This window comes from Bombina bombina, chromosome 1 (genome assembly GCF_027579735.1).
Source record: "Bombina bombina isolate aBomBom1 chromosome 1, aBomBom1.pri, whole genome shotgun sequence".
Classification (NCBI taxonomy): domain Eukaryota; kingdom Metazoa; phylum Chordata; class Amphibia; order Anura; family Bombinatoridae; genus Bombina; species Bombina bombina.
In genome coordinates, this window is record NC_069499.1 from 1,553,741,400 (window position 1) to 1,553,769,170 (window position 27,771).

Consider the following 27,771-nt stretch of genomic DNA (forward strand, 5'->3'; position numbering starts at 1 on the left):
TGCAAAACTGGGGTATTGGTAATTAAGGGATTATCTATCTTTTAATACAACAAAAATTCTGGTGTTGACTGTCCCTTTAAAAGAAAAAAGCGCCTGAACCTCAGAATAATGGTGAGTTACGATCTCTGCTGAAGACAGGATCATATACAAATGGATGCTTACAGCTGGTTCTAAGCTTTAACAGTTAAATAAAAAATAGCAGTTCATCTATATTTTCAATTAATGAAAAATAATTTAAAATTCTTTAGTTCTAATTGCAGAAATCCCCACAACTTTTTAATAGACACGAAGATAGAAGTCCTTTTGTGCGTTTTCTACTCACAAACAAACAGCAGCTGGCACCAAGTAACGAGATGCGCCGTTCAGCTGCTCTTGCTCACCTGGTCGCTTCTGGTATTTGGGGTCCAGTTTAAACTCTCTCTTCTCACCAGTTGGAGGTCTCTCCAGAAGTTTAGCTGCTGTCCCCCGGCCCAAGAGCTCATCAAGTTTAGAACGTGCAGGGCGTGGTGAGGAGCTGCAGAAAAATACTTGTTACCGCGATAAAACTCATAAAAGAAAACAGTAAATGAATTTGAATGTAAAATACTATTTGGTCTATTATGGTGAAAGTTTAAGAAAATAAAAACAGAATTATTATGACATTTGTCACATCTTTTTGGTTGAGTTTTCTGCAACAACATTCACAGAGTGAGGAATACCAGCCGCAATTTCACACATCCAGCAACAATTAGTGCTACTCCATAGAAATAAGATCTTTGCTTAAAGGAAGAGTAAAACAAAAATTAGACTTTTATAATTTAGATAAATCATGCAAATTTAAACGACTTATTCCCTTATAGTTTATTATTTACTTTGTTCTCCTGGTGTCCTTTTCTGAAGAACATATCTAGGTTGGCTCAGGAGAACAAAAACACATTTGATAATAGAAGTAAATTGTTCGATTTATCTCAATCATAAAAGTTTAATTTTGACTTTACTGTCCCTTTAAAGTTCTTTTTATGAAATTGGAATGACAACAAATGGGAGTATTCCATTTAAATGTTATTTTTATGCCCACTATGCCCACTTGGAAAGGAAACATTCAATTCTACAATGTCACCATCTTGGCTCCAGTTCAAAACATACAGTGTAAGAACCCACTTAGATACATCTGACCAGGAAAGAATAGGCGGCTATACAGCTTCTGTCTAATATCCTACTGATAGAGATATATAGATCTTGGACTTGTCTGTAATATGGAAAAACTATTGGACTTTATTGTCTAAACCAACTAGATGTTGTAAAATACCAGTGATTTAACTTTCAATAGAACTAAACAAGTGGGCTACATTAAATATTTACAGGGACATTAAACCCAAAATAAAAGTTTCAAATATACTTCTATTATTAAATTTGCTTTGGTATTATTTGTTGAAGAGAATACCTAGGTAGGTAGCGTGCACGTGTCTGGGAACCATATGGAAGCAGTTTTGAAAGAATGCTTTTGAGAACTAGATAGCAGTAGTGTTTGCTGAATGTCTTGCAAAACTGCTCCCATAAAGGGCCAGATTACAAATGGAAAGCTAAATATCGCTTCTGTGAAAACAATATTTGTGCTCCACTGGGTAATAGCAGTACAGGCTAATGTGTGCTGGTATTACAAGTTGACAGCAATGCGAACGCAAGCACACATTCGCATTACTGGGCAGCATTGCGCTCACAAGATAGCGCTTCCATAGGTTCCAATGGGAGCCTTGTTCTCATGCCGTGAGACACAGCATGAGAAAGTAGCGCAGCGAAGGGGGTTAGTTGCAGAAAATATAAATATTTATGAATATATACATATATATTTCTGTTAATATGTGTATAACTCTACTAGGGCAAAAATCTGAAATTACAATATCGCGTGCATATTCACGTATTCCCCCATAGAAGTCAATGGAGAAAAAAAAAGTGGGGGAAAAACACCCGACTATCGCGCAAACATTTTCTGATGAAGTGGGCTAGCGTTCCACGAAACGCGTAAGGTATTGCGAGATAGTGACGTCACTCTCGGTTTTTCTCTCGCTTCCGGTTTTTACGGCTATACGCCAAACGGATCCTCACCCCGTATTTTAGCGTTTCCATTTGGGATACAGATAAGCTTTTTCACTGCTTTTATTACTATTTTTTAGTTTTTACATTCACATTTACTACTTGCAGTTTTCTTTGCCTTTGTGGTTTCGCTTATATGGTATTTTTTAAGGGTTTTTTTCCAAGTGTGATCACCTTGTTTTACATTCCGTTTTTTATACTCAGTTTTTCACTCTGTAGGTTTTACTCTGTACTTTATATTTTTTTTATCTTTCTGTCATCCTTTTTATAGGGTCTTTTCTTTTTAATCTGGTCGTATTCCTCACCCTCATACTTTCAGCGAGTTAGAGGGTATATGGATGCTAGCGCTTGAAATATACCCCTCCTTTATATATATATATATATATATATATATATATATATATATTATATATATATATATATACACACACACACACACACACACACATATTCTGCTATGTACAGAACATTGGAATAGGAAATATTTACAGTAAATACACAGTTAAACATATATTATATACAAATACATCTTTAGCACCCAAGATGTTATATCTTTGAGCCCTTATAACTTAAAGGGCCATGATACCCAAATGTTGAAACACTTGAAAGTGATGCAGCATAGCTGTAAAAAGCTGACTAGAAAATATCACCTGAACATCTCTATGTAAAAAAGGAAGATGTTTTACCTAAAAATGTCCTATGTATTCAAACCCCATTGCAAAGGACTTTAAGCAGCAAATCAGTATGTCTGTCCCGGGACAGGCAAGGGAGCGAGCTTCATGTTATTTCCCTATTCAGTTTAAGGAAGTTTACTATGAAATCTCATGAGATCACAGTAAAAAAAAGTTCATGACCTCAGCACTGCTGATGCTGATTGGCTGTTGTTCATTTCTTCATTTTTTTTTACCTGCAGCTGGGAGCAGCTGAAGTATATTTTTTTTTATACAGAACTTACTCTGCTGAGCTGAGGAAATTGTGAGGTAAAATATCTTCCTTTTTTACATAGAGATGCTCAGGTGATATTTTCAGCTTTTTACAATTATACTGCATCAGTTTCAAGTGATTTAGCATTTGAGTATTATGTCCCTTTAAGTGTGTAATTTAAAAAAACAAAACAAATTTATTAGATGGTGTTATGAGTGTAACTGTACATTTGTACTGTATTTTTGATGTGTTTTGTGACACTTTTTTGTTTCAGAAAACAGTTAACCATTTAACTGTCACTTTGGAAATGATTGCAAAACTAAGTTTAAAGGGATATGAAAAGTAAAAATCATTATTATTTTAATGCCTACTTTGTTCTAAAATAAATCCTAGCTCTAAACACCTTTGTATAAATTTTAAAAAAGTCAGTGCTAACTGCCCCATTAACTGTCATTATCAGTCAATATTGACAAGTGTTGTTCCAGATGATTAAAGAATAATGAATGTAGTACCTCTTCATAAAAAGGGCAGTAGGGAAGAATCTGGTAACTACAGGCCCGTTAGTTTAACTTCAGTAGTGGGGAAATTAATGGAAAGTCTCTTAAAAGAAAGAATTATGACTTACATAAAGACAAACAATTTAGAGCAGGGTTCTTCAAACTTTTTCCCCTAAGACCCAGTGCCATGATAACACATACCTTTGGGAGCCAATTTTTATACTTGGTCTGAAAATTTCCTAAACATGATAGATGAAATGTTTGGCAAAGAGACTAAAATATGTGCATGTTTTATTCCTGAATGTAGTCAAATTTGAAAGCGTTGTAAGAGGTAATAACGCACACACTCTTATACAACACACACACACCACACACTCATACAACACACACACAAACACACTCTCATACAACACAAATTTTCATGTAACACACATACCACACACACTCTCATACAACACACACACACTTTTATATAACACACACTCACACCATACACTCTTTTACAATACACACTTTCATATAACACACACTCTCTCATACAACACACACACATACTTTCATATAACACACACACACTTTTATATTACACGCATACCACACACACACACTCATACAACACCCCCCCCCCACACACTCTCATACACAACACACGCACAGCACACACAATATCATACAATACACCACACACACAAGTCGCGACCCAGTACACATGGTGTTGTGACCCAGTAATAGGTCCCGACCCGTGGTTTGAAGAACCCTGATTTAGAGGACCAAAATAAGCACGGTTTTACTTCAGGGGGATCATGTCAGACTAATCTAATTGACGTCTTTGATTATTATACAAAAGTATTAGACAAGGGTGGAGCAGTTGATGTAGCATAACTAGATTTCTGCAAGGCATTAAGACACACAACACACAATTCACAAATTGTATCTCCCTGGTCTAGACTCAAAATAAAAATTGGAAACTGGGTAGAATGCTGGCTTAAGGATAAAAAGCAGAGCGTCTTAGTAAATGGAGTACATTCAGCAGAGGGGGCTATTACTCTAGTGGTGTTCCTCAAGGGTCAGCACTGGGCATTTTTGTTTAACATATTTATCAGAGATATCAGCAATTGGCTGCAGGGGAAAGTATGTCTGCAAATGATACAAAAATGTGTAATAGAGCAGATGTTCAGGTGGGGGGGGTAGACAAAATTAGAAGTGATATACAAAAATTGGAGGATTGGACAAGTGTTAACAAATTAGTTAGCTATTAAGGGCTCAATTTATCAAGCATTCTCCTGCTGTTCGACTGCAGGTTCTCACAAGAGAACCTGCAGTCCGTATTTATGAAGCTGCAGTCAGCAGCAGTCATCTGAGGTGGAGAATTTATATCTCCTCAATCTCGTCCGACCGGGGAGATTGACAGCTACTGCCTGCGCACAGTCAATTACGTGCGGGATTGCAAAATAGTGCTCGTGTGCAATGTTAAATTCCGGCAGAGGATTGCTGCCCGCCAGAGGAGAGCTTGGGCGGACAGGGGCGAATATGCGCAGGCAGCGTTGCACAAGTGCGCAAAATAGCGCTCCTGTGCAATGCTGAATTCCGCCAATGGAATTCTTTTTGCCAGACGTGAGCTGCGGTGGACAGGGGCGCATATCTACTCCCCATGTCCGCCATAGATTGATAAATCAAGCCCTAAAGGTATCACCTGTACATCACTTTTGTTATTTTCTTACAAAAAATGATTTTTTTCTTTCTTTGAATACACTAACATGGCACTGCCCTTTTTCTTGTTAAGCTATTGGGAGCTCAGATTGAAACCAGATGTAGATAGGAACAGCATTTTACCAGGGCAATAGATTTTAAACTCAGATTGACAATGTAGGGCTCTGTGTAGCCACAGAAGATACAGATAAATTATTTCACCAGGACAGGCAGAGAAAGTGTTGCAGCAAGGCAGGAATTAAAACAAAACTCAATGTAATGCGTTGAATGCTTTCATATTTTATGTAGCTGGAGATCCTCAATCTAGCAGTTATTCAAATGAATGTAGAACATGAAATAATGTTTGCAAAAAGTGACATTGTTGATAATAAGGAGACTAAGATTGAGCAGTAATTGTCCAAGAGATACTCATAACTCATCAGTAACAAATTGCAAGGTGCTAAGGCAGTATCTTTATTCAAAACATTTTCAGACATACCCAGCATGTTAATTTAGTGCACGAGTGCAGAAAAATCTTGTAGTTACAAGGCGTTTACTTATATAGAGGGAGGGTGTATATGCTATGTAGGTAAATCGAAGTGATTGCAAACCTAGATATACAATCATTTTTTGAACCATTTAAAGTGAAAATCCAGCCAAAATTTAAATGCACATGGGCAAATTTTTGTTTTAAATACGAGTATTTTTACAGTAAACACAAAAAATGCTTCTAGTAAAAGCTATAGCTGTTTCAAAAGAGTATTCAAGTATTCTTCGTGCACCAGCATTTTAAACACAGCACTTTCTCAGAGAGCCTAAGGTGCTTTTATCATCTGGTAATGACTCAATTTGTTAATTGCTGACTTGATACAAGACCCTCTAGCATTCTGAGCAGCTGCATTATTTAAAATGCAGGTGCACTGAGAATATCTAGCTATGCCTCACTTGCATGTGCAGCAACAATGTCCACACTAAAATAGTTTTACTAGAATCATGTTTGCCAATATATCTATATATTGTAAATATGTTTCTATTCAAAGATATGTCATCTATGTGCATTTAAATTGTGACCAGAATGTCCTTTTTAGTTACATGAAGCAGCAGTGTATAAGGGATCTTTTCTAGTACACAGCTATTCTCACCTGTCATTTTTCTGAGGTCTCTGGGAACTATCCCCAAATCCCAGAGAATCCATGATGTCATCAGAGTCCCCCTCAAAAATCAGATCATCCTTTCTTCGTGGGGCTGAGGTCTGTTTCACTGGACTGGGTTGGGGGGTATCTAGGAAAATTGAAAAAACAGCAGTAGGGTTATTGCTAAAACTGCAGTTGTGCATAATACACAAATATATATTCAGGCAAAATGAAACCCTGACTTCCATCTTAAAGGGGCACTGAACGTAGAAATCATGTTAAAGGGACATTTTGATACAAAATGTTCATGTTCTAATTAGAGAATGTAATTGTTACTTTGCATTACTTACCCTAGATGGTAGAGTGTTTAAAGGGGCATTAAACACCATGAGATTTTTAAATAAAATGTTTATATGTAATAAAGGAACTTTTAAATATATTTCCATTATTTATTTTGCCCCCTTTATGTAAATTAGCTCAGAAAATTTAGCAATTTCTACTTCTAAGAACATGAAAAGCACCTGCTGACTTTTCAAGGCTAATCCTACTTTATAACTTAACTAATTGGCTTTTACTGATAACAACTGCAAAACAAAGTACTTTATACTAACTTTAGTTAGAACAAAACTGTGTTCACAAAAACCCACTCTCACCGTGCACGCCTCGTTTACAAAAACCCACTCTCACTGTGCACGCCTCGTTTACAAAAACCCACTCTCACTGTGCACGCCTCGTTTACAAAAACCCACTCTCACTGTGCACGCCTCGTTTACAAAAACCCACTCTCACTGTGCACGCCTCGTTTACAAAAACCCACTCTCACTGTGCATTCCTCGTTTACAAAAACCCACTCTCACTGTGCACGCCTCGTTTACAAAAACCCACTCTCACTGTGCATTCCTCGTTTACAAAAACCCACTCTCACTGTACAGACCACAATCACAAAAACCCACTTTCACTGTGCACGCCTCGTTTACAAAAACCCACTCTCACTGTGCACGCCTCGTTTACAAAAACCCACTCTCACTGTGCACGCCTCGTTTACAAAAACCCACTCTCACTGTACAGACCACAATTACAAAAACCCACTTTCACTGTGCACGCCTCGTTTACAAAAACCTACTTTCACAGTAGAGAATGGGGTTTCGCTTTGCGGCATTTCTAGAACTGTTAAAAGATTGGGCTTTTAAACAAACAAGACAGAATAGCAAATACTTAAAGGGACACTGAACCTAAATGTTTTCTTTCGGGATTCAGATAGAGCATGACATTTTAAGCAACTTTCTAATTTACTCCTATTATCAAATTTTCTTCATTCTCTTGGTATCTTTATTTGAAATGCAAGAATGTAAGCTTAGATGCCGGCCCATTTTTGGTGAACAACCTGGGTTGTCCTTGCAGATTGGTGGATAAATTCATCCACCAATAAAAAAGTGCTATCCAGGGTCCTGAACCAAAAAAAGCTTAGATGCCTTCTTTTTCAAATAAAGATAGCAAGAGAACGAAGAAAAATTGATAATAGGAGTAAATTAGAAGGTTGCTTAAAATTGCATGCTCTATCTGAATCACGAAAGAAAAAATTTGGGTTTAGTGTCCCTTTAACTACACGATTGCCAAGAGAAACCTCATTGATAGAGAGGACAATACTGTACTTTACAATCCCATAAGATTCAAATATGAAATAAAGAAAATGTATGCTTACCTGATAAATGTATTTCTTTTTTGACACGATGAGTCCATGGATCATCTTAATTACTAATGGGATATTCACCTCCTGGTCAGCAGGAGGCGGCAAAGAGCACCACAGCAAAGCTGTTAAATAGCTCCTCCCTTCCCTCCCACTCCAGTCATTCGACCGAAGTTAAGGAAAGAAAGGAAAAACCAAGGTGTAGAGGTGTCTGAAGTTTATAATAACCAACAACCTGTCTTACAAGAACAGGATGGGCCGTGGACTCATCGTGTCAAAAAAGAAATAAATTTATCAGGTAAGCATAAATTTTCTTTTCTTTTTTATGACACGATGATTCCACGGATCATCTTAATTACTAATGGGATTCAATACACAAATGATACGGGAGGGACAAGACAGGGAACCTAAACGGAAGGCACCACTGCTTGAAGAACCTTTCTCCCAAAAGCGGCCTCAGCCAAGGCAAAAGTGTCAAATTTGTAAAACTTTGAAAAAGTGTGAATAGAAGACCAAGTTGCAGCCTTGCAAATCTGTTCCACAGAAGCTTCATTTTTGAATGCCCATGAGAAAGCAACAGCCCTCGTGGAATGAGCTGTAACTCTCTCAGGAGGCTGCTGTCCAGCAGTCTCATATGCAAAACGTATGATACTCTTCAGCCAAAAAGAAAGAGAAGTAGCCGTAGCTTTCTGTCCCTTACGTTTTCCTGAGAAAATCACAAACAAAGAAAAAGACTAATGAAAGTCCTTAGTCGCTGAGAAGGATTAGGACACAAAGAAGGAACAACAATCTCCTGATTAATGTTCCGATCAGAAACAACCTTATGAAGAAATTCTAATTTAGTACGTAAAACTACCTTATCTGAATGGAAAATAAGGGAAGGAGACTCATAGTGCAATGCTGAGAGCTCTGACACTCTACGAGCAAAAGAAATAGCAACAAGAAATAAAACTTTCCAAGATAACAACTTAATATCTAAGGAAAGCATAGGCTTAAACGGAGCCCCTTGAAGAACTTTGAGAACTAAATTAAGACTCCATGGAGGAGTAACTGGTTAGAACACAGGCCTGATCCTGACCAAGGCCTAACAAAATGATTGTACATCTGGGACATCCGCCAGACGTTTGTGTAACAAATTAGATAAGGCAGAGATTTGACCCTTTAGGGAACTTGTCGATAATCCTTTCTCCAAACCCTCTTGGAGAAAGGACAAAATTCTAGGAATCCTAACTCTACTCCATGAGTAGCCCTTGGATTCACACCAATAGAGGTATTTACGCCATATTTTATGGTAAATCCTCCTAGTTACAGACTTACAAGTCTGAAACATGGTCTCTATGACTGAGTCAGAAAACCCCCGCTTGGATAAAATTAAGCGTTCAATTTCCAAGCAGTCAGCATCAGAGAAACTAGATTTGGGTGAAGGAAGGGTCCTTGAATTAGAAGGTCCTACCTCAACGGAAGTCTCCAAGGTGGCAGAGATGACATATCCACCAGATCTGAATACCAAAACCTGCGAGGCCAAGCTGGTGCAATGAGGATCACCAATGCCCTCTCCTACTTGATTCGAGCAATTACCCAAGGAAGCAGAGCAAACGGAGGAAATAGGTATGCTAGGCTGAAGGTCCAAGGGACCGCTAGAGCATCTATCATTCCGCCTGGGTGTCTCTGGACTTCGACACGTATTCTGTCGAGATGCCATGAGATCCAATTCCGGTTGACCCCACTTGAGAATCAGGTCGGAGAACACTTCCGGGTGGAGTTCCCACTCCCCCGGATGAAAAGTCTGCCTGCTCAGGAAGTCCGCCTCCCAGTTGTCGACCCCTGGGATGTGGATCGCCAACAGATAGCAAGAATGGGCCTCCGCCCACTGAATTATCTTGGCTACCTCTGTCATCGCAAAGGAACTCCTCGTTCCCCCCTGATGATTGATGTAAGCCACTGAAGTTATGTTGTCCGACTGGAACCTGATAAATTTGACCGAGGCTAGCTGAGGCCAGGCCAGAAGAGCATTGAAGATCGCTCTCAGTTCCAGAATGTTTATAGGAAGAACAGACTAGCCTTTAGAGAGCCCCAGACTGCTCCCCATCCTAGAAGGCTGGCATCTGTTGTCACTATTACCCAAGATGGTCTGCAAAAGCATGTTCCCTGGGAAAGATGATCCAGAGACAACCACCCTTGCAGAAAATCCCTTGTCTCCTGTTCCAGAAGTATTCGAGGAGACCGCATAATCTTCCTTCCATAGTCTGAGCATGTTTAACTGCAGAGGTCTGAGGTGGAACCGATCAAACGGGATGATGTCCATTGCCGCCACCATCAGCCCTATTACCCTCCATGCACTGAATCACTGATGGCCGAGGAGGGGACTGAAGGGCTAGACAAGTATCGAAAATCTTTGATTTCCTGACATCTGTCAGAAAAATCTTCATCAATAGGGAATCTATTCTGTTTCCCAAGAAAGATACCCTTGTATTTGGGACTAAGGAACTTTTTTTCCAAATTTACCTTCCATCCGTGAGATCGCAGGAAGGATAACACCCTGTCCGTGTGTGATCTTGCTTGTTGTAAGGATGGCGCCTGGACTAGGATGTTGTCCAGATAGGGCGCAACTGCAATGCCTCTTAACGAAGCACCGCCAACAGCGAACCCAGAATCTTTGTGAAAATTCTGGAAACTGAATTGAACTTCCCAGAACTGGAAGTGCTTGTCCAGAAAGGCAAATCTTAGGTAACTTGTGATAATCCCTGTGAATGGGAACGTGCAGGTACGCGTCCTTTAAATCCACCATTGTCATAAATTGACCCTCTTGGATCAAAAGTAGAATGGAACGAATAGTTTCCATCTTGAAGGACGGTACTCTGAGAAATTTGTTTAGACTCTTGAGATCTAAAATTGGTCCCTCCTTTTTGGTAACCATGAACAGATTGGAATAAAATTCCAGACCCTGTTCCTGTATCGGAACAGGAACAAACACTCCCAGATCGGAGAGGTCTCCTACAAAATGTAAGAACGCCTCTCTTTTTGTCTGGTCAGCAGATAATCTTTAAAGCAGAAACCTGCCTCTGGGAGGAAAACTATTAAACTCTAGTTTGTATCACTGGGTCACTATTTCTACTGTCCAGAGATCCCAAATCTCTCGAACCCAAGCCTGAATGAAGAAGGAAAGTCTGCCCCCTACAAGATCCGGTCCCGGATCAGGGGCAGACCCCTCATGGTGTCTGACTCAGTAGCAGGTTTCTTGAATTGTTTTCCCTTATACCAAGACAGATTGGGTCTCCATGAAGGTCTAGGTTGGTCCTGATTGGAGGCAGAGGAGGAAGAATTTCCCTTGAAGTTTTGAAAGGAACGAAAATTACTTTGTTGCCCTTTTTGTTTGTTTCTCTTGTCCTGAGGAAGATGACCTTTACCTCCCGTGATATCAGATAGAATTTTAGTCAAGCCAGGTCCAAACAAGGTCTTTCCATTGTAAGGAATAGCTAAAAGCTTAGACTTAGAGGACACATCCGCAGACCAAGGTTTTAACCATAAGGCTCTGCAAGCTAAAATAGAGAAACCTGAATCTTTGCTCCCAGTTTAAAAACTTGAAGGAAAGCATCCATAATAAAGGAATTAGCCAATTTAAGAGCTTTTATCCTATCCTGGATTTCATCCAGAGAAGTCTCTGTTCTGATAGAGTCAGATAATGCATCGTACCAATATACAACCGGGTTAGTGACGGTATAAATACACACAGCTGGCTGCCATTGTAAGCCCTGATGTACATACATCTTCTTTAATAATCTTGGCTAAGGTGGAAATAGCTACTTCCAATTTGGGAACTGTTTGCCAAGCCTCCTTAACAGAGTAGGGTCTGGGAAACATCTGGAGTCGCTGACATCCAAGGTAGCTAAAACCTCCCTAAGTAGTAGATGGAGATGTTCTAGCTTAAACCTGAAAGATACAACTTCAGTATCAGTAAGAGGAATTACACTGTCCGAATCTGAAATTTCTCCTTCAGATGCTACTACGGTATCCCCCTCCTCAGGCTTCTGGGAGGGGGTATCTGAAATAGCAACAATTGCGTCAGAAACCTCACTTACTGAATGTCTGATTTTCCTCTTACGCTTTCCCTGCAATACTGGAAAGGCAGACAACGCATCTGAAATTGTAGCAGACATGAGAGAAGCAATGTCTTTTAAAGTAACCCCAACTGGAGCTACTGAGGAAACGCAGGGCATTGCATGTGAGGGCGGCAAAATTTGGGACGCTTGGGGAGAAAACTGCGGCATAAAATGAACATTGTCATTAGATTCCTGACCCTCATCCTCAGAGAGTGATAGCTCAGGAAAAATGTTATCCCTGAAACTTATAGTCCTTTCAATACAAGAGGCACAAAAAAAAGGGATTGGTGGTTCTACATTGGCATCAAAACAAAGTGCAGGTGACATTTTGCAACACCTCATGGTCCATTATTACTCTTAATGACCAGGAGTAGCAACTCAAAAGTAAATATTTTAATAAAATTAAACTTTGCAAAAAAACATTACTGTCCCTTTAAGAATTAAACTAACTTTTTTTACTCAAACTGCAGAATGCAATAAAAACGATAATTTGGTCAAAATAAACAGTACATTTCTACACCTCAGCTGTCTGCTGAGGTGCCTACCTTCCCACAACACCGGAGATACGTCCCACATTAACAGGAGATGATCCGTAGAGTAGCAGGAAAAGGATATAATAATATATAAAACCAAGCGTTTCTAGTCGGCCTGTAGCTGCGTCACCTCCGTATGTGTCAGAGAAATGGCGCGCAGTGCTAACAAACCCGCTACACTAGGCTCCACCCCTCGTGGGCATCTCTGTAAATAACCTCACGGTCAGCATTATACTGTGTAAAAACCGCCGGGAGTTTAGTGGAACCGCCAAAAAGTTTTATTCATGCAGCATCCCCAGCCTCAGTGCCTGCTACGCTGCCTAATAATTCTCCTATACTAAGGAGAAATAAACTGTTCCATATGAGAATAAAGAGTCTGTCAACCCTTTTCTCCTTCAAGTAAATATAGTGCCCACTCTTTCTGATGTGAAAACTGTGTCACCTTCAGAAAAAATTAAAGTAAGCACTTACATGATTAATGCCCGACAGCAAGGCATCTCACCCGGCTTGAGAGGTCCTTACCCTCACATAGGCCTGTGGAATAAGAAGGACTGAGTTCTTTATTTTCCCTCAGATCTTCACAATCAGGGCAGCATGAAATCTATGATAGGTGCAGTGAGTATTATGTCCCACCAGTTCTCATTGCTCTAAAGCCACCACTGCTCTACTGAAGAGACTGATATGGACTACGGCTACACCCTAGAACAAAGTAGCACAATCTTGTACTACTTTAAAAATAATAAACTCTTGATTGAAGAATCTTTTCTAACACCTCACTTTACCACTTCCTATCACTAACGTAGGCAAAGAGAATGACTGGAGCGGGAGGAGCTATTTAACAGCTTTGCTGTGGTGCTCTTTGCCGCCTCCTGCTGACAAGGAGGTGAATATCCCATTAGTAATAAAGATGATCCGTGGACTCATCGTGTCATAAAAAAGAAATAAAGATCTAAAGCACAAGATTGGTAAACTCTATTTCTGGATGTTGCAGCCATGATATCTATTTTCTCAATTTTCCTGCTGATATCATTAGCTATATGGGATATTGCGTATCTGTCTATTAAATATATATACATGTGTAAATGTCTGTCCCGATGTTAAAAGAATCGTCAGAACCATGTGAAATGTCCTATTTTGTCTTGCCAGTCTCACAATCCATGCGTCTGGCAATATTTTATAAAAGAAAAGTGTGCCTTCCATAGAAGCCAAATAGGGATAACTGTCTGAGCAAAACTCAGCCCATATCGCCAGTTAATTCGGATCTCAGCAGTGGGGAGGGGGCATGTATTCAAAGCATGTTTACACAATATAAAAAATGTGCTTTCACTAAAAGTAAAAATTGTTTCTGTGTAAGTTTCACTGTACATTCAGTAGAGTTCTTACAATTAAAAATGTTGCCACTGAGACTGATATGGATGAAAAGGAGAGCCTTAGAGGGAAGATAGTCTTTTTAAAATTAGAAACTCTGCAATTTTTCCCCATTAAAATTCAAGTTACTCCCATGGAACTCCCCTGCAAAGCCCATGGAAAACCTATATATTCACTCTGTATGCGATCAACATTGGCAATAAAGAACAAAAATAAAAACACCTTAATAATAAACCTATAGGGGCTGGGGGATTGTGGGTCTATTGAATATGTGTATACAGTTTATCATACTGTTAAATACTATAATTGTGTAAAATATTCTCGTTATTTAAATAAACGTGGTTTTAACTTTTGGCGTGTTCTTTTCATTTTAGGAAGATTTCATGCATGGGATACTAATATTCCATAGAAGATAGTAGTCTCGGCTTTTTCGTTTGACCAAACTGCATTTTTTTCAGCTTTGCATGATATAATATGTGCTTTTTGGAATTGATGTCTTTTTAAATTTATATTTTTATATTTGCTATAAGTTTACACTTTTCTGAATGTGTTTCACTTCTAATAATGAGGCTGCACTGTAACAAATGTGCTTTTAATATAGAACACATATGTTATAGTGCAGTCACAATATTAGAAGTAAAACAGGTTTAGTACAGTGTTCACCTAGAACGGCTACAAATACAGAATTCTTAAAAAGCTGTAAATTCCGAAAAATACTACATACATAAAATAAAATGCATACACATGTACAATATACCCACAAACCCCCAACTCCGATAGGTTTATTATTCATGTGCTAGATTCACTACTGTTTTGTAACAAATGAGGTTGTTATATGTTAACAAATGTAAATTGTATTGCCCGTTAATACTGTGTATTATTATCATCATCGTCATCATCAGGTATATGTAGCGCGCCAACAGATTCCTCAGCGCTGCCAACAGATCCCGCAGCGCTGCCAACAGATTCCGCAGCTCTTAAAGGTCTCATTTACATTAAAACTTTAAAGCAGGTGGTAATGCTGGTTTTAAAATGCCGCCAGTGTCAGAGAAACCTCCCACAGAGAAGTGTAGTAAAACGTCTCTTAGCGAGACTGCCGTCAAACACCGATATCAGCCCTTTATACAATTTCACAAGCAATCTCAATCGCAAGACACTTAACAATGCTTTTAACATCGGTCCCTTTGTGTGTTAAATCAGATGTCTCCATTTTGTTGCTGAAATAAAATAAAAAACCCGTAGTTGGGAGAATTTTGAATGCAGAAGTCATTGCTCTCCTTGCTATCTGGTTGGATCACATACAAACCTTTTTTGGTGTTATTCTTTGAATTGTGATCACTCAGAACTTAACACCAAATTGTAAGCAAAAAAAAAAAAAGACAAACAGCACTGGAAGAACTGGGAAGAACCACACAGTCATATAGGATCAGTAATACAAAATAATATGCTCTTTCAAATTAGAGCGAGTCATTTTTGCATCAGAATGTTCCTATAACCTAAGTACATGAGGACAAATATAGACATAAACATACAGAACAAAAAACAACAACATATTTACAGTTTCTAATATTTTCCACTTCCCCGCTATGCAATAGATCGCAATCCGATCGCTTTGTTTCAGGTTCTGTACACACGAGCATTATACCTCTTATGTCACCACGTTAATTTAATATGGCATAGTTCCCTTCTTTAGGTTCCAAAGTGTGTCAATCAATTGCAATATAACCCCCTACTGATAATCAGGTTGCCATAACAACTGGTGATGTTATACATGTTTACTGTTTACAAAGAAACCCAGTACAAAAGCCTTGTGAAGCCAGAACCACTTACTTGCGTCAGCAATAATAAACTGTATTTGGATGGAATTGGTAAGACAAACAACTAATATGCCTATATACCAAAAAAGTGAGAGCAAAATGATAAACTGCATTATATAATAGTGAGCAAAAAACTAGGAAATAGAAGCTCAACTGAGAAAGGAGGGAGCTTAATAGCTTTTTCTATGGGACCCGACTAATCAGTGGGGGTGCAGCTAAGGCTCCTAACGTTTTGGGTGTTTCTCCCTATATCTATATACAAATACCCTGCCACTTTATTTTTCAGCACCATTTTCTTGCATTACAAAAATCATGATCACATTATGTGCAAAACTCTCACACGACAAGACTGTAGAATCAATAAAAATAGTGTGTATGCTCCGACACATGCCCTCCTCTACTGCACAATGAGAAACTTGTATTGTATACACACACAATTATTGGTATTGACTATGTAATATACGTTATACACTGCTATATATTATTGCATTGAAGCCTTTAAGCACTGCAGGTATTTCAAATGCACTATTAGCACCCCAGTCATAGCGCTGTATTGTGGTATTACCTATGTCCTGCGCAGGTGTCTTGGGTGGCAGAGTAACATCTGACCGGCAGTGAGAGAAGGAAAAAGTAAAATCAGAAGCACAAGAATTTATTCAATTACCTTTGCCACTGTACACACCCAGCATACTCTGGATAAGCATAATATGGTAGCACTCAATGACAAAGGGAGATCTGGCTCATGGTTCATTCCTGTGTGTACTTCCGCATATGGCTACTTATTAGTCATTCACTAGGTTTATGACGAGCATAAGAGAAGACCTCCACAGCACAAAGAGCAGCAAGACAGTATATACAACACCTGTGTGGGTATTAGTACATCTAAAACCAGTATGTAACTTCCAGCTTAAATGCCCATTTATCTAGTAATAAGGTGTCCTTACTGAAGGAATGGAGCCTCAGTGATCATAAGCCGCAAGCTTTCACAAAATACTGATTAATACAAGATTATCTCTTTCTCTTTAATCTGATGAGTATTGCTTCTGACTTGATGAAGAGAGGAAGTTCTTACGTTTTTTTTTATTTAATACAAGGCGATAAGCCTGCCCAGAGGCAGGCTCTGGGCAGAAAAAGTATTAGAAAAAAATAAACAAAGCTATCCAAAATAAAAAATGTAAACCTAAACTAATACCACTATATAAAAAAAAAATCTAATCTAATACTAAACTACCAATAGCCCTTAAAAGGGCCTTTTGTAGGGCATTGCCCTAAGTTAAACATTTATTTTACTTAAAAAATTACCAATTACCCCATAACAGTAAAACCCCCCAACCAACCAACCCCTCCAAAATAAAAAAAACAGTCTAAAAAAAAACCTAAGCTACCCATTGCCCCTAAAGGGGCATTTGTATGGGCATTTCCCTTAAAAAGGCAATCAGCTCTTTTACAGCCCAATAAACCCTAATCTAAAAGAAAAAAAAATGAAAAAAAAGTCTAAGATTAAGAACCAAATAGTTACTCACCGTTCCTGAAGTCCGGCGGTAAAGGTCTTCTTCCAGGCGGCTCCATCATCTTCTATTTTCATCCAGAGCGAAGGCATGGAATTGAATGGAAGGTACCGCATTCAATTTGGGGTATCTTGCATTCCTATTGGCTGAAATTTTTAAATCAGCCAATAGGATTAGAGCTACTGAAATCCTATTGGCTGTTCAAATCAGTCAATAAGATTTCAGTAGCTCTCAGCCTGTTGGCTGACTTCAAAATTTTAGCCAATAGGAATGCAAGGTACCCCATTTGTAAACGGGTACCTTGCATTCCATCTTCAGTGTGTGGCAACGATTGTACGAAGAAGATCTCCACGCTCAATGGCTCTGCGGTTGCCGGTCTTCTGTTCCGTGGTCACCTCCGCTCCACGCCGGCTTGGTCCTAGATGAAGATAGAAATGGTCGCCGCGCTGGAAGAAGATATCACTGCCTCCAAGAAGACCTTCTCCGCCGGACTTCAGTGGGTGGGGGGTTTTACTGTTAGGTGGGGGGACTTAGTATTTTTTAAATGTAAAAAAGCTGTTTAACTTAGGGCAATGCCCTACAAATGCCCTTTTAAGGGTTATTGGTAGTTTAGATTAGGGGCTGTTTACATAGGGATTAGGTTTATTTTTTTATTTATTTATGATCATTTTGTTTATTTTTATTTTAGAATTTTTATTTTTTTGTAATTTTAGATTAGTTTTTGTAATTTTATGTTAGGTTTTATTTTTAAATTAATGTTAGGATTTTTTATTTTAATTGTAACTTAGTTTATGTAATTGGGGTTAATTTAGGGGGTGTTAGGTTAGGGGGCTTAGTAATTAAATAAGTTATTTGCGATGTGGGGGGTTGGTGGTTTAGGGGTTAATAGGTTAATTAGGTTTATTGAGGGGGTTGGCGGTTTTAGGGTTAATAGTATAATTAGGTAGTTGGCGTTGTAGGGTTTGGCAGTTTAGAGGTTAATATTGTAATTTATTTAGTGTTGTGGGGGTTTGACAGTTTAAGGGTTAGGTAGTTTCTGTTGTTGGGTTTGGCGGTTTAAGGGTTAGGTTTTTTTGTTAATACTTTGTGCGGGTGGTTAGTTATTTTTTTTTCTTAATGCTGCTTTGTTTGCCTACGCTGCATCCAGGTGGATTCCGAAAATAGCAGGGTGGTGAAAGAATCCACCTTGCAGCTTCGCTGCATCCAGGTAGATTCTTTTGGCTGCGCACGCAGTCAACATTCTTTTGGCTGCCTCGCACAGCCAACATTCCTTCGAGGATGCGTGCGCAACTGGCGACACCGACAGACGTGTTACAAACGCGATTATAGTATAGATAATAACAACAGCAATTTATAAAGCACTTTTCTCCAGGTTGGACTCAAAGCGCTTGATTGTTAGTCCAATAAAAAATGTATTACTACTAACTGCAGTATTCAGATTTAGGCATCTAAATAACTGGACAATCATGACTACTCCAGTCTACACAAATTAGTGGAATATGAAACCAAATTTTTTTCTTTCATGATTTGAATAGAGCAGCAACTTTCTAATTTACTCCTATTATCAATTTTTCATCTTTCTCTTGGTATCTTTATTTGAAAAAGCAGGAATGTAAGCTTAGGAGTCGGCCTATTTTTGGTTCAGCCCCCTGGGTAGAGCTTGCTGATTGGGGGCTACATTTAGCCACCAATCAGCAAGCCTAAGCTTACATACCTGCATTTTCAAATAAAGATACAGAGAAAAATAAGAAAAAATGATAATAGAAGTAAATTAGAAGGTTGCATAAAATGACATGCTCTATCTGAATCATATCCCTTTAACAATTAAAGGCACCGTATGTGCTCATTTGAATGAACCCTTAATATTTCCTAATACAGGGCTTGAAGCATATGGGGAGCCAAGAATGTCCCTTTAGGCTGCTTATGAGAAATGAATACACGTCTGTAAAGAATTCCTTCCTTCATTCCACTGAAATATACGCACACTCCCCTGTATGCTGCTGGCATCTACAGTTCATATCAATTGGATAATAGCTGTGACAACACTGTACATTTGGATTCTTCAGCTGATAGAAGATTTGCTGATCAGTATAAAAACTTCACTATATAACTATACTGAAATAATGTTCTGTATCCCAAAACCCTGTTTTAAATTGTGCTGACAAATACAACAGTACTAATACATGTTGGAGATGGGGAATTCTTAACAAATCTTGTTTTTTTAATATGAAGTTTTAACCAAATAATAAAAAAAAAAAAAAATATATATATATATATATATATATATATATATATCAGTACATACTGTGGATACTTTTTTTAAAATCTATATACACAAACTAGCAACAGTAGTACATTTAACTTTTTCACAAACTGTATATAAAGACACCAATATGTGGCATCATGAGGTAGTTCAATATGCAAGAAACCAGGATTAACTTGCTCAGAGAATGCATTTAAAGGGACACTGAACCCAATTTTTTTTCTTTTGTGGTTCAGATAGAGCATGACATTTTAAGCAACTTTATAATTTACTCCTATTATCAAATGTTCTTTATTCTCTTGATATCTTTATTTGAAATGCAAGAATGTAAGTTTAGATGCAGGCCCATTTTTGGTGAACAACCTAGGTTGTCCTTGCTGATTGGTGGATAAATTCATCCACCAATCAAAAACTGCTGTCCAGAGTTCTGAACCAAGAAAAAAAGCTTAAATGCCTTCTTTTTCATATAAAGATAGCAAGAGAAAGAAGAAACATTGATAATAGGAGTAAATTAGAAAGTTGCTTAAAATTGCATGCTCTATCTGAATCACGAAAGAAAATGTTTGGGTTCAGTGTCCCTTTAAGTTGTATAACTGTCTTCTATAACTTTAAATTAATTAGCTCATTAAACAGTGCTCCTAAAAACAAAATTATCTGGTACAAGACATCAAGACTAAGACATTTATTACACTAAAATCTGTGTCTCTTTACCCGTGGCCTTAACAGGGGATGATAGCGGAGCAGGTTTGGCTCCAGAAACATGCGTTTTCTTGGTAGCTCCATCATCTTCATCAGAGAGAATACCAGCAAGAGGGTCATCAATGTCTATGGCGGAAAAGAGAAGGAAACAAATGATGGTGTGCAAGAGTCACACAAAGGGACACTACTCTAAAACCCAGAGAGCAAGACACTAATACTAATTAGAAGTAACACACAGGTACCTGAGAGTCACAGATGGACACTACTCTAAAACCCAGAGAGCAAGACACTAATACTAATTAGAAGTAACACACAGGTACCTGAGAGTCACACATGGGCACTACTCTAAAACCCAGAGAGCAAGACACTAATACTAATTAGAAGTAACACACAGGTACCTGAGAGTCACACATGGGCACTACTATAAAACCCAGAGAGCAAGACACTAATACTAATTAGAAGTAACACACAGGTACCTGAGAGTCACACATGGGCACTACTATAAAACCCAGAGAGCAAGACACTAATACTAATTAGAAGTAACACACAGGTACCTGAGAGTCACAGATGGGCACTACTATAAAACCCAGAGAGCAAGACACTAATACTAATTAGAAGTAACACACAGGTACCTGAGAGTCACAGATGGGCACTACTATAAAACCCAGAGAGCAAGACACTAATACTAATTAGAAGTAACACACAGGTACCTGAGAGTCACAGATGGGCACTACTATAAAACCCAGAGAGCAAGACACTAATACTAATTAGAAGTAACACACAGGTACCTGAGAGTCACAGATGGGCACTACTATAAAACCCAGAGAGCAAGACACTAATACTAATTAGAAGTAACACACAGGTACCTGAGAGTCACAGATGGGCACTACTATAAAACCCAGAGAGCAAGACACTAATACTAATTAGAAGTAACACACAGGTACCTGAGAGTCACAGATGGGCACTACTATAAAACCCAGAGAGCAAGACACTAATACTAATTAGAAGTAACACACAGGTACCTGAGAGTCACAGATGGGCACTACTATAAAACCCAGAGAGCAAGACACTAATACTAATTAGAAGTAACACACAGGTACCTGAGAGTCACAGATGGGCACTACTATAAAACCCAGAGAGCAAGACACTAATACTAATTAGAAGTAACACACAGGTACCTGAGAGTCACAGATGGGCACTACTATAAAACCCAGAGAGCAAGACACTAATACTAATTAGAAGTAACACACAGGTACCTGAGAGTCACACATGGGCACTACTCTAAAACCCAGAGAGCAAGACACTAATACTAATTAGAAGTAACACACAGGTACCTGAGAGTCACACATGGGCACTACTATAAAACCCAGAGAGCAAGACACTAATACTAATTAGAAGTAACACACAGGTACCTGAGAGTCACACATGGGCACTAATATAAAACCCAGAGAGCAAGACACTAATACTAATTAGAAGTAACACACAGGTACCTGAGAGTCACACATGGGCACTACTATAAAACCCAGAGAGCAAGACACTAATACTAATTAGAAGTAACACACAGGTACCTGAGAGTCACAGATGGGCACTACTATAAAACCCAGAGAGCAAGACACTAATACTAATTAGAAGTAACACACAGGTACCTGAGAGTCACACATGGGCACTACTATAAAACCCAGAGAGCAAGACACTAATACTAATTAGAAGTAACACACAGGTACCTGAGAGTCACAGATGGGCACTACTATAAAACCCAGAGAGCAAGACACTAATACTAATTAGAAGTAACACACAGGTACCTGAGAGTCACAGATGGGCACTACTATAAAACCCAGAGAGCAAGACACTAATACTAATTAGAAGTAACACACAGGTACCTGAGAGTCACAGATGGGCACTACTATAAAACCCAGAGAGCAAGACACTAATACTAATTAGAAGTAACACACAGGTACCTGAGAGTCACACATGGGCACTACTATAAAACCCAGAGAGCAAGACACTAATACTAATTAGAAGTAACACACAGGTACCTGAGAGTCACACATGGGCACTACTATAAAACCCAGAGAGCAAGACACTAATACTAATTAGAAGTAACACACAGGTACCTGAGAGTCACACATGGGCACTACTATAAAACCCAGAGAGCAAGACACTAATACTAATTAGAAGTAACACACAGGTACCTGAGAGTCACACATGGGCACTACTATAAAACCCAGAGAGCAAGACACACTCACTGCTATAATAACTAGAAATAACACACAGGTACCTGAGAGTCAGACACACATGGGCACTGGTTTAATACTCAGTCATGTAAATGCCTTATCTATAATGACCCTGATTGAGCCAGAATTATCAGTTTCCCATTATGTACAGACTGTAACAAATGACCAAAAACAGAAAGATTTAAAAAAAATGAACACATCCCAGCTTCTGTGATTGGATGTTACCTGTACCTTTTAAAGAGATCTCCGGGGGCCGAGCCTCCTCTGAGTAGCAATGAAAGAGGATATAAAGTTCAAGCAACATCTTCTTCAGCTAGACACCCTGGTAATCACTCAAGGAAATGTGCTGGGTTGTTTGCATCTCTATTAGAAGCACCTACCATCAAAGGAGAACTTCTTGAATGGTCGTCCTGGCCCCGCTAGAGCAGACAGTGGCTTCTTTTCGCTTTCAGGAGCAGAGTGTCCTAGAAATAGGTGACTGGTTAACTCTTTAGGTCATTGATACCATTTGCTTGCATAACAATGATTTCCATGAAATATTGATAAAGTAATTGTATCAGTTGATCTGTGTATTGTTGCATTATATTTCATTAATGGGCTGATATATGAATTGTTAAGTGCCCACTATATTAAATGCTTTCAAATATAATTACATTAGTTTTTCAATCAATAAGGAGCATTTAGTATGGCATAATGGCATGAACTCAGAAAATTGGTCTCTGAAATAATGTATATATTTTTTAATGTAGGCAACCCAAGGTATAAATTTACGCCCATTTTGGTACATTTCATGCCACTATTTGCCAGGCAGATGTATGCCAAATGTGATCATATTCAAAAAAATTGTTTACTTTTTACAACTTTTGAATTTGTCACTGAAATTTCACACAACATGTGTAGTGATAATACAAATTATTGTAAAAGCTTTTTATAGGATCTCCTTTGGTCAGAATTAGAAGGCTGGCTAATTGCAGAAGTGAATCACAGTTGTTTTTAGATATGTTTTGGCAAAGGGTTAATAGCTTCTTTGATATGGTATTTTATTTTAGGACCTTTAAAAAAAAAAATTGAAAAATGAATAATCAACAAATTTTGGGTTGATTTCTTTCTGTTTGCAATAGCAGCGATCACAAGCATGGAAACACTACTATTGGTCCCTTGCGTTGCTGGGCGGTTTTTATTTTAATATATTTACTAAATAATAAATTATAATATATATTTTATATATGTAATATTTGCTGTCGTATAGGGGAGATAAACACCTTCCTGATCCCTCCCCCTAGCCAATGGCATTTTAGGTATTGTCAGTATTTAGTTAGGGCAGGTTTTTTTTTTATTTTTCTGTAGTGTAGGGATCCCTCCTCCCTCTCCAAACAATCAACCATTTTTCTGTAGTGACACTGTTTTTTATTTTCTGTAGTGTTTTTTTTATTTTCTCCCGAGGTTTTATTTTCATTAATGTAGGGACCTGCCTACCAAACGATATGGCAATATCCGATACAAGCAGTGTCACTGTCTGTATCAGATCAGTCCTCCATTACAATATGAAGACAGATGCCTTCTACCCTCGGGTTGCAGATTCCCACTTCTCAACCTGCACCTCTGTGCTGGATGTAGTTGCTACGTCAACATAGTACTGTGTGATGTAATACTTGTGTCCAATTGGTGTAAGGGGTTAAAGTACTAAATCTCTGGGATTAAAAAGTAATCATAAAATAAAATATATATATATATATATATATATATATATATATATATATATATATATATATATATATATATATATATATATATATATATGCTACAGCTTCAGACACCATCTTCGCACATCCTCCATTGACAGAGACAAAGAGAATAACTGGGGATTATGGGTAAGGGAAGTTACACTTGAAGGGACACTGAAGCCAAAAAAAAATATTTTGTGATTCAGATAGAGCATGCAATTTTAAGCAACTTTCTAATTTACTCCTATTATCAAATGTTCTTCATTCTCTTGGTATCTTTATTTGAAAAGCAAGAAAGTTTAGATGCAGGACCATTTTTGGTGAACAACCTGGGTTGTTCTTGCTGATTGGTGGATAAATTCTCCCACCAATAAACAAGTGCTGTCCATGGTTCTAAACCAAAAATTGTCTGGCTCCTTAGCTTAGATGCCTTCTTTTTCAAATAAAGATAGCAAGAGAACGAAGAAAATTTGACAATAGGAGTAAATTAGAAAGTTGCTTAAAATTGCATGCTCTATCTGAATCATAAAATATTTTTTTTGGCTTCAGTGTCCCTTCAAGTGTAACTTCCCTTACCCATAATCCCCAGTTATTCTCTTTGTCTCTGTCAATGGAGAATGTGGCCAGGAGTTGAATGTCCCACTAGAAATTGGTATTAAGTCATTGATTCTCCATGCCATAGGAAAGAAAAAAACATTGCCTACGCCCGTCCCCCGTACCTCTCTGGGCACTTCCTGTTTTATCTTGAAGATTTGGGCCTTGACCTGCACTTCTGCTCATTCTAGAATCCTTTGCTGGTGCAGATTTTGGCTTCCTCCCTCCAAATATTTCTGCATCCATGTCATCTATGTCCTGGAGTAAAGGAGAAAAATTGTATCAGCTGTGGTTGCAAACAGACTTATTTTTTAAAACATTTTTTTTAGCAATAAAGGGACATATCACATAAAAAAAGCTTTTTGGGTATGTTTATCTTATCTTCTGTGCTGTGGCCAGTTGGGGACAGATATACATGAGCTCCTGCACTGATCAAGCAATCGTTAAAAAGTAAATAGCAGGGTTACAGATCTGATGTCTACATTACACACTCCAGCCTCTCTGTGTGTCCTGGGACCCCCTCAAACACACAAGTTTCAGAGGTAAACTGTGGGAAAAGCAGGCAAAATAAACAATGGATGTAATAAAAAAAAATAATAATATGCACCATTAATTATTTTATGAGGACTTAATGTCTTGTTCAAATATAAAGGGACACTAAAGGCAAAATCAAACTTTCATGATTCAGATAAATTATAAAAAAGCTTTCCAGTGTGCTTCTATTACCAATTTGTGATCAGTCTTTTTATATGCACACTTTCTGAGGCACCAGCTCACAGTGTATATGAGCCTGCGATTGGCTGATGGATGTCACATGATACAGGGACAGGGAAATAGAAGCAATCTGAAATGTTTTAGAAAAAAAAAAAAATCTACTGATAATCTGAAATTCAAAGAAAGTGCTATTGCATTGCCTTTTTATGATGCACTTGTTGATTATGCAATTTTACTGTATATAATGGTCCTTAAAAGGGACACTGAACCCACATTTTTTCTTTCGTGATTCAGATAGCAGATAGAGCATGCAATTTTAAGCAAATTTCTAATTTACTCCAATTATCAAATTTTCTTCATTCTCTTGGTATCTTTATTTGAAATGCAAGAAGGTAAGTTTAGATGCCGGCCCACTTTTGGTGAACAACCTGGGTTGTTCTTGCTGATTGGTAAATTCACCAACCAATAAACAAGTGAAGTCCAGGTTCCTGAACCAAAAAGAATAGCTTAGATGCCTTATTTTTCAAATAAAGATAGCAACAGAACAAAGAAAAATTAATAATAGGAGTAAATTATAAAGTTGCTTAAAACGACATGATCTATCTGAATCACAAAAAAAAATTGTGTTCAGTGTCCCTTTAAGTAGACTGAACATTTGGAGACCATGTATAACGCTGATAAACAAGATTCATTACATGTCTTCAACCAGTCATGTGACCAAAAGCTCTTTTACGGTGTACTGCAAATCACATCTGATATAAATCAGACACAGAGCTGTATGACGACTACACAGGCATGGTTTAGAAAACCTAAGTAGGTATCTTAAACCGTTATAATGATTTTACACTAGCAGTTTGGCACGGAGACTAAATCACTTTCCTTTAAATTTTGATACATAATTTTTCACTTTCATTTATAGCCATGATGTTCCTAAATATCGTATTGACATATTGTCACAATAAGATAACATGGCTACATGTTATTCCAAATGTTTTTAATATAGAACAAAAATGGTATAAAAGGAATGATATCTTCTAAACGAATTATCTTTTTTATCTTTTATGCTAATTTTATGCAAATTCGTGGCTAATTAAATTCATTGGTATACAGAAATAATCATTCCTATTATCTCAGTTGGTTCCCATAAAATAACCTCAAAAAAATTAAGAAATAAATGGCTACTTCAACGCATTGTCCTGTTTATTACACTTAAAAGGGGTAGAAAGGTCAAAATTAAAAATGTGCACGGGTGCATTTCAGTTTTAAATAGAAACATTTTTGCAATATACTTAGCAAAGATGCTTCTATGAAAGTCATTACTGTTTCACCAGCATACACACATATGCTATGTGCGACTAGATGATTCAAACACCATGCCTGCTCAAAGAGATTGCAGTGGTGTTTATTGTATTAATGAAGACTTAATTTGAGTCATACAACCCACCGCTGACTCTCTGCACGAGGATGATGTTGAATACGGGTTAAAAGAACATGAAACAACTTTCCAATTTACGTCTACTATCTATTTTGTTTTGTTCTCGTTGTATCCTTTGTTGAAAAGAATACCTAGGAAGGCTCAGAAGCTGCTGATTGGTGGCTGCACATGTATGCCTCATGTTATTGGCTTACACAATGCATTCAACTAGCTCTTAAACAAAAAATACCAAGAGAATAAGGCAAATGAGATAATAAAAGTAATTTGGAAAGCCGTTTAAAATTAGATTATCTATTTAAATCATGGAAAAAAAAAATTGAGGTTTCATGCTGGATATTTAAAGGACCTTATTTTTATTTCATCATGTTCTCCAAGGGGGAAGAGAGGGATGCAATCAGTAAACTTAATGAAAGGATTAAGAGACAAGTGGGTATTTAATAAAATAAACAAAAAATACAACTCAACAAAACCAAATCGTGTTTTATGTAATCATGCGACATTATGAGCTCGATTTATCAAGCCTTCTCCTCCCTTTGACTGCAGGCAGAGAACCTTCAGTCAGTATTTATCAAGCAGCAGTCATCAGACACAAGAGAACCTGCAGTCAGTATTTATCACACAGCGGTCATCAGACACAAGAGAACCTGCAGTCAGTATTTATCAAGCAGCGGTCATCAGACACAAGAGAACCTTCAGTCAGTATTTATCAAGCAGCGGTCATCAGACACAGGAGAACCTGCAGTCAGTATTCATCAAGCAGCGGTCATCAGACACAAGAG

The 27,771-nt window shown here is 38.0% G+C and overlaps 1 protein-coding gene across 1 annotated transcript in view; it reads right to left on the reverse strand.

The window, feature by feature from the left end:
- Positions 1-27,771, reverse strand: part of FBF1 (Fas binding factor 1) — a 208,204-nt gene that overhangs the window by 164,789 nt on the left and 15,644 nt on the right. The window contains exons 8-12 of the mRNA XM_053709181.1: positions 24,969-25,101; positions 22,906-22,989; positions 20,304-20,417; positions 6,326-6,464; positions 381-514 (exon numbers count right to left, since the gene is read on the reverse strand). Of these exons, the coding sequence (XP_053565156.1) occupies positions 381-514; positions 6,326-6,464; positions 20,304-20,417; positions 22,906-22,989; positions 24,969-25,101 (604 nt within the window). The remainder of the gene's footprint in view (positions 1-380; positions 515-6,325; positions 6,465-20,303; positions 20,418-22,905; positions 22,990-24,968; positions 25,102-27,771) is intronic.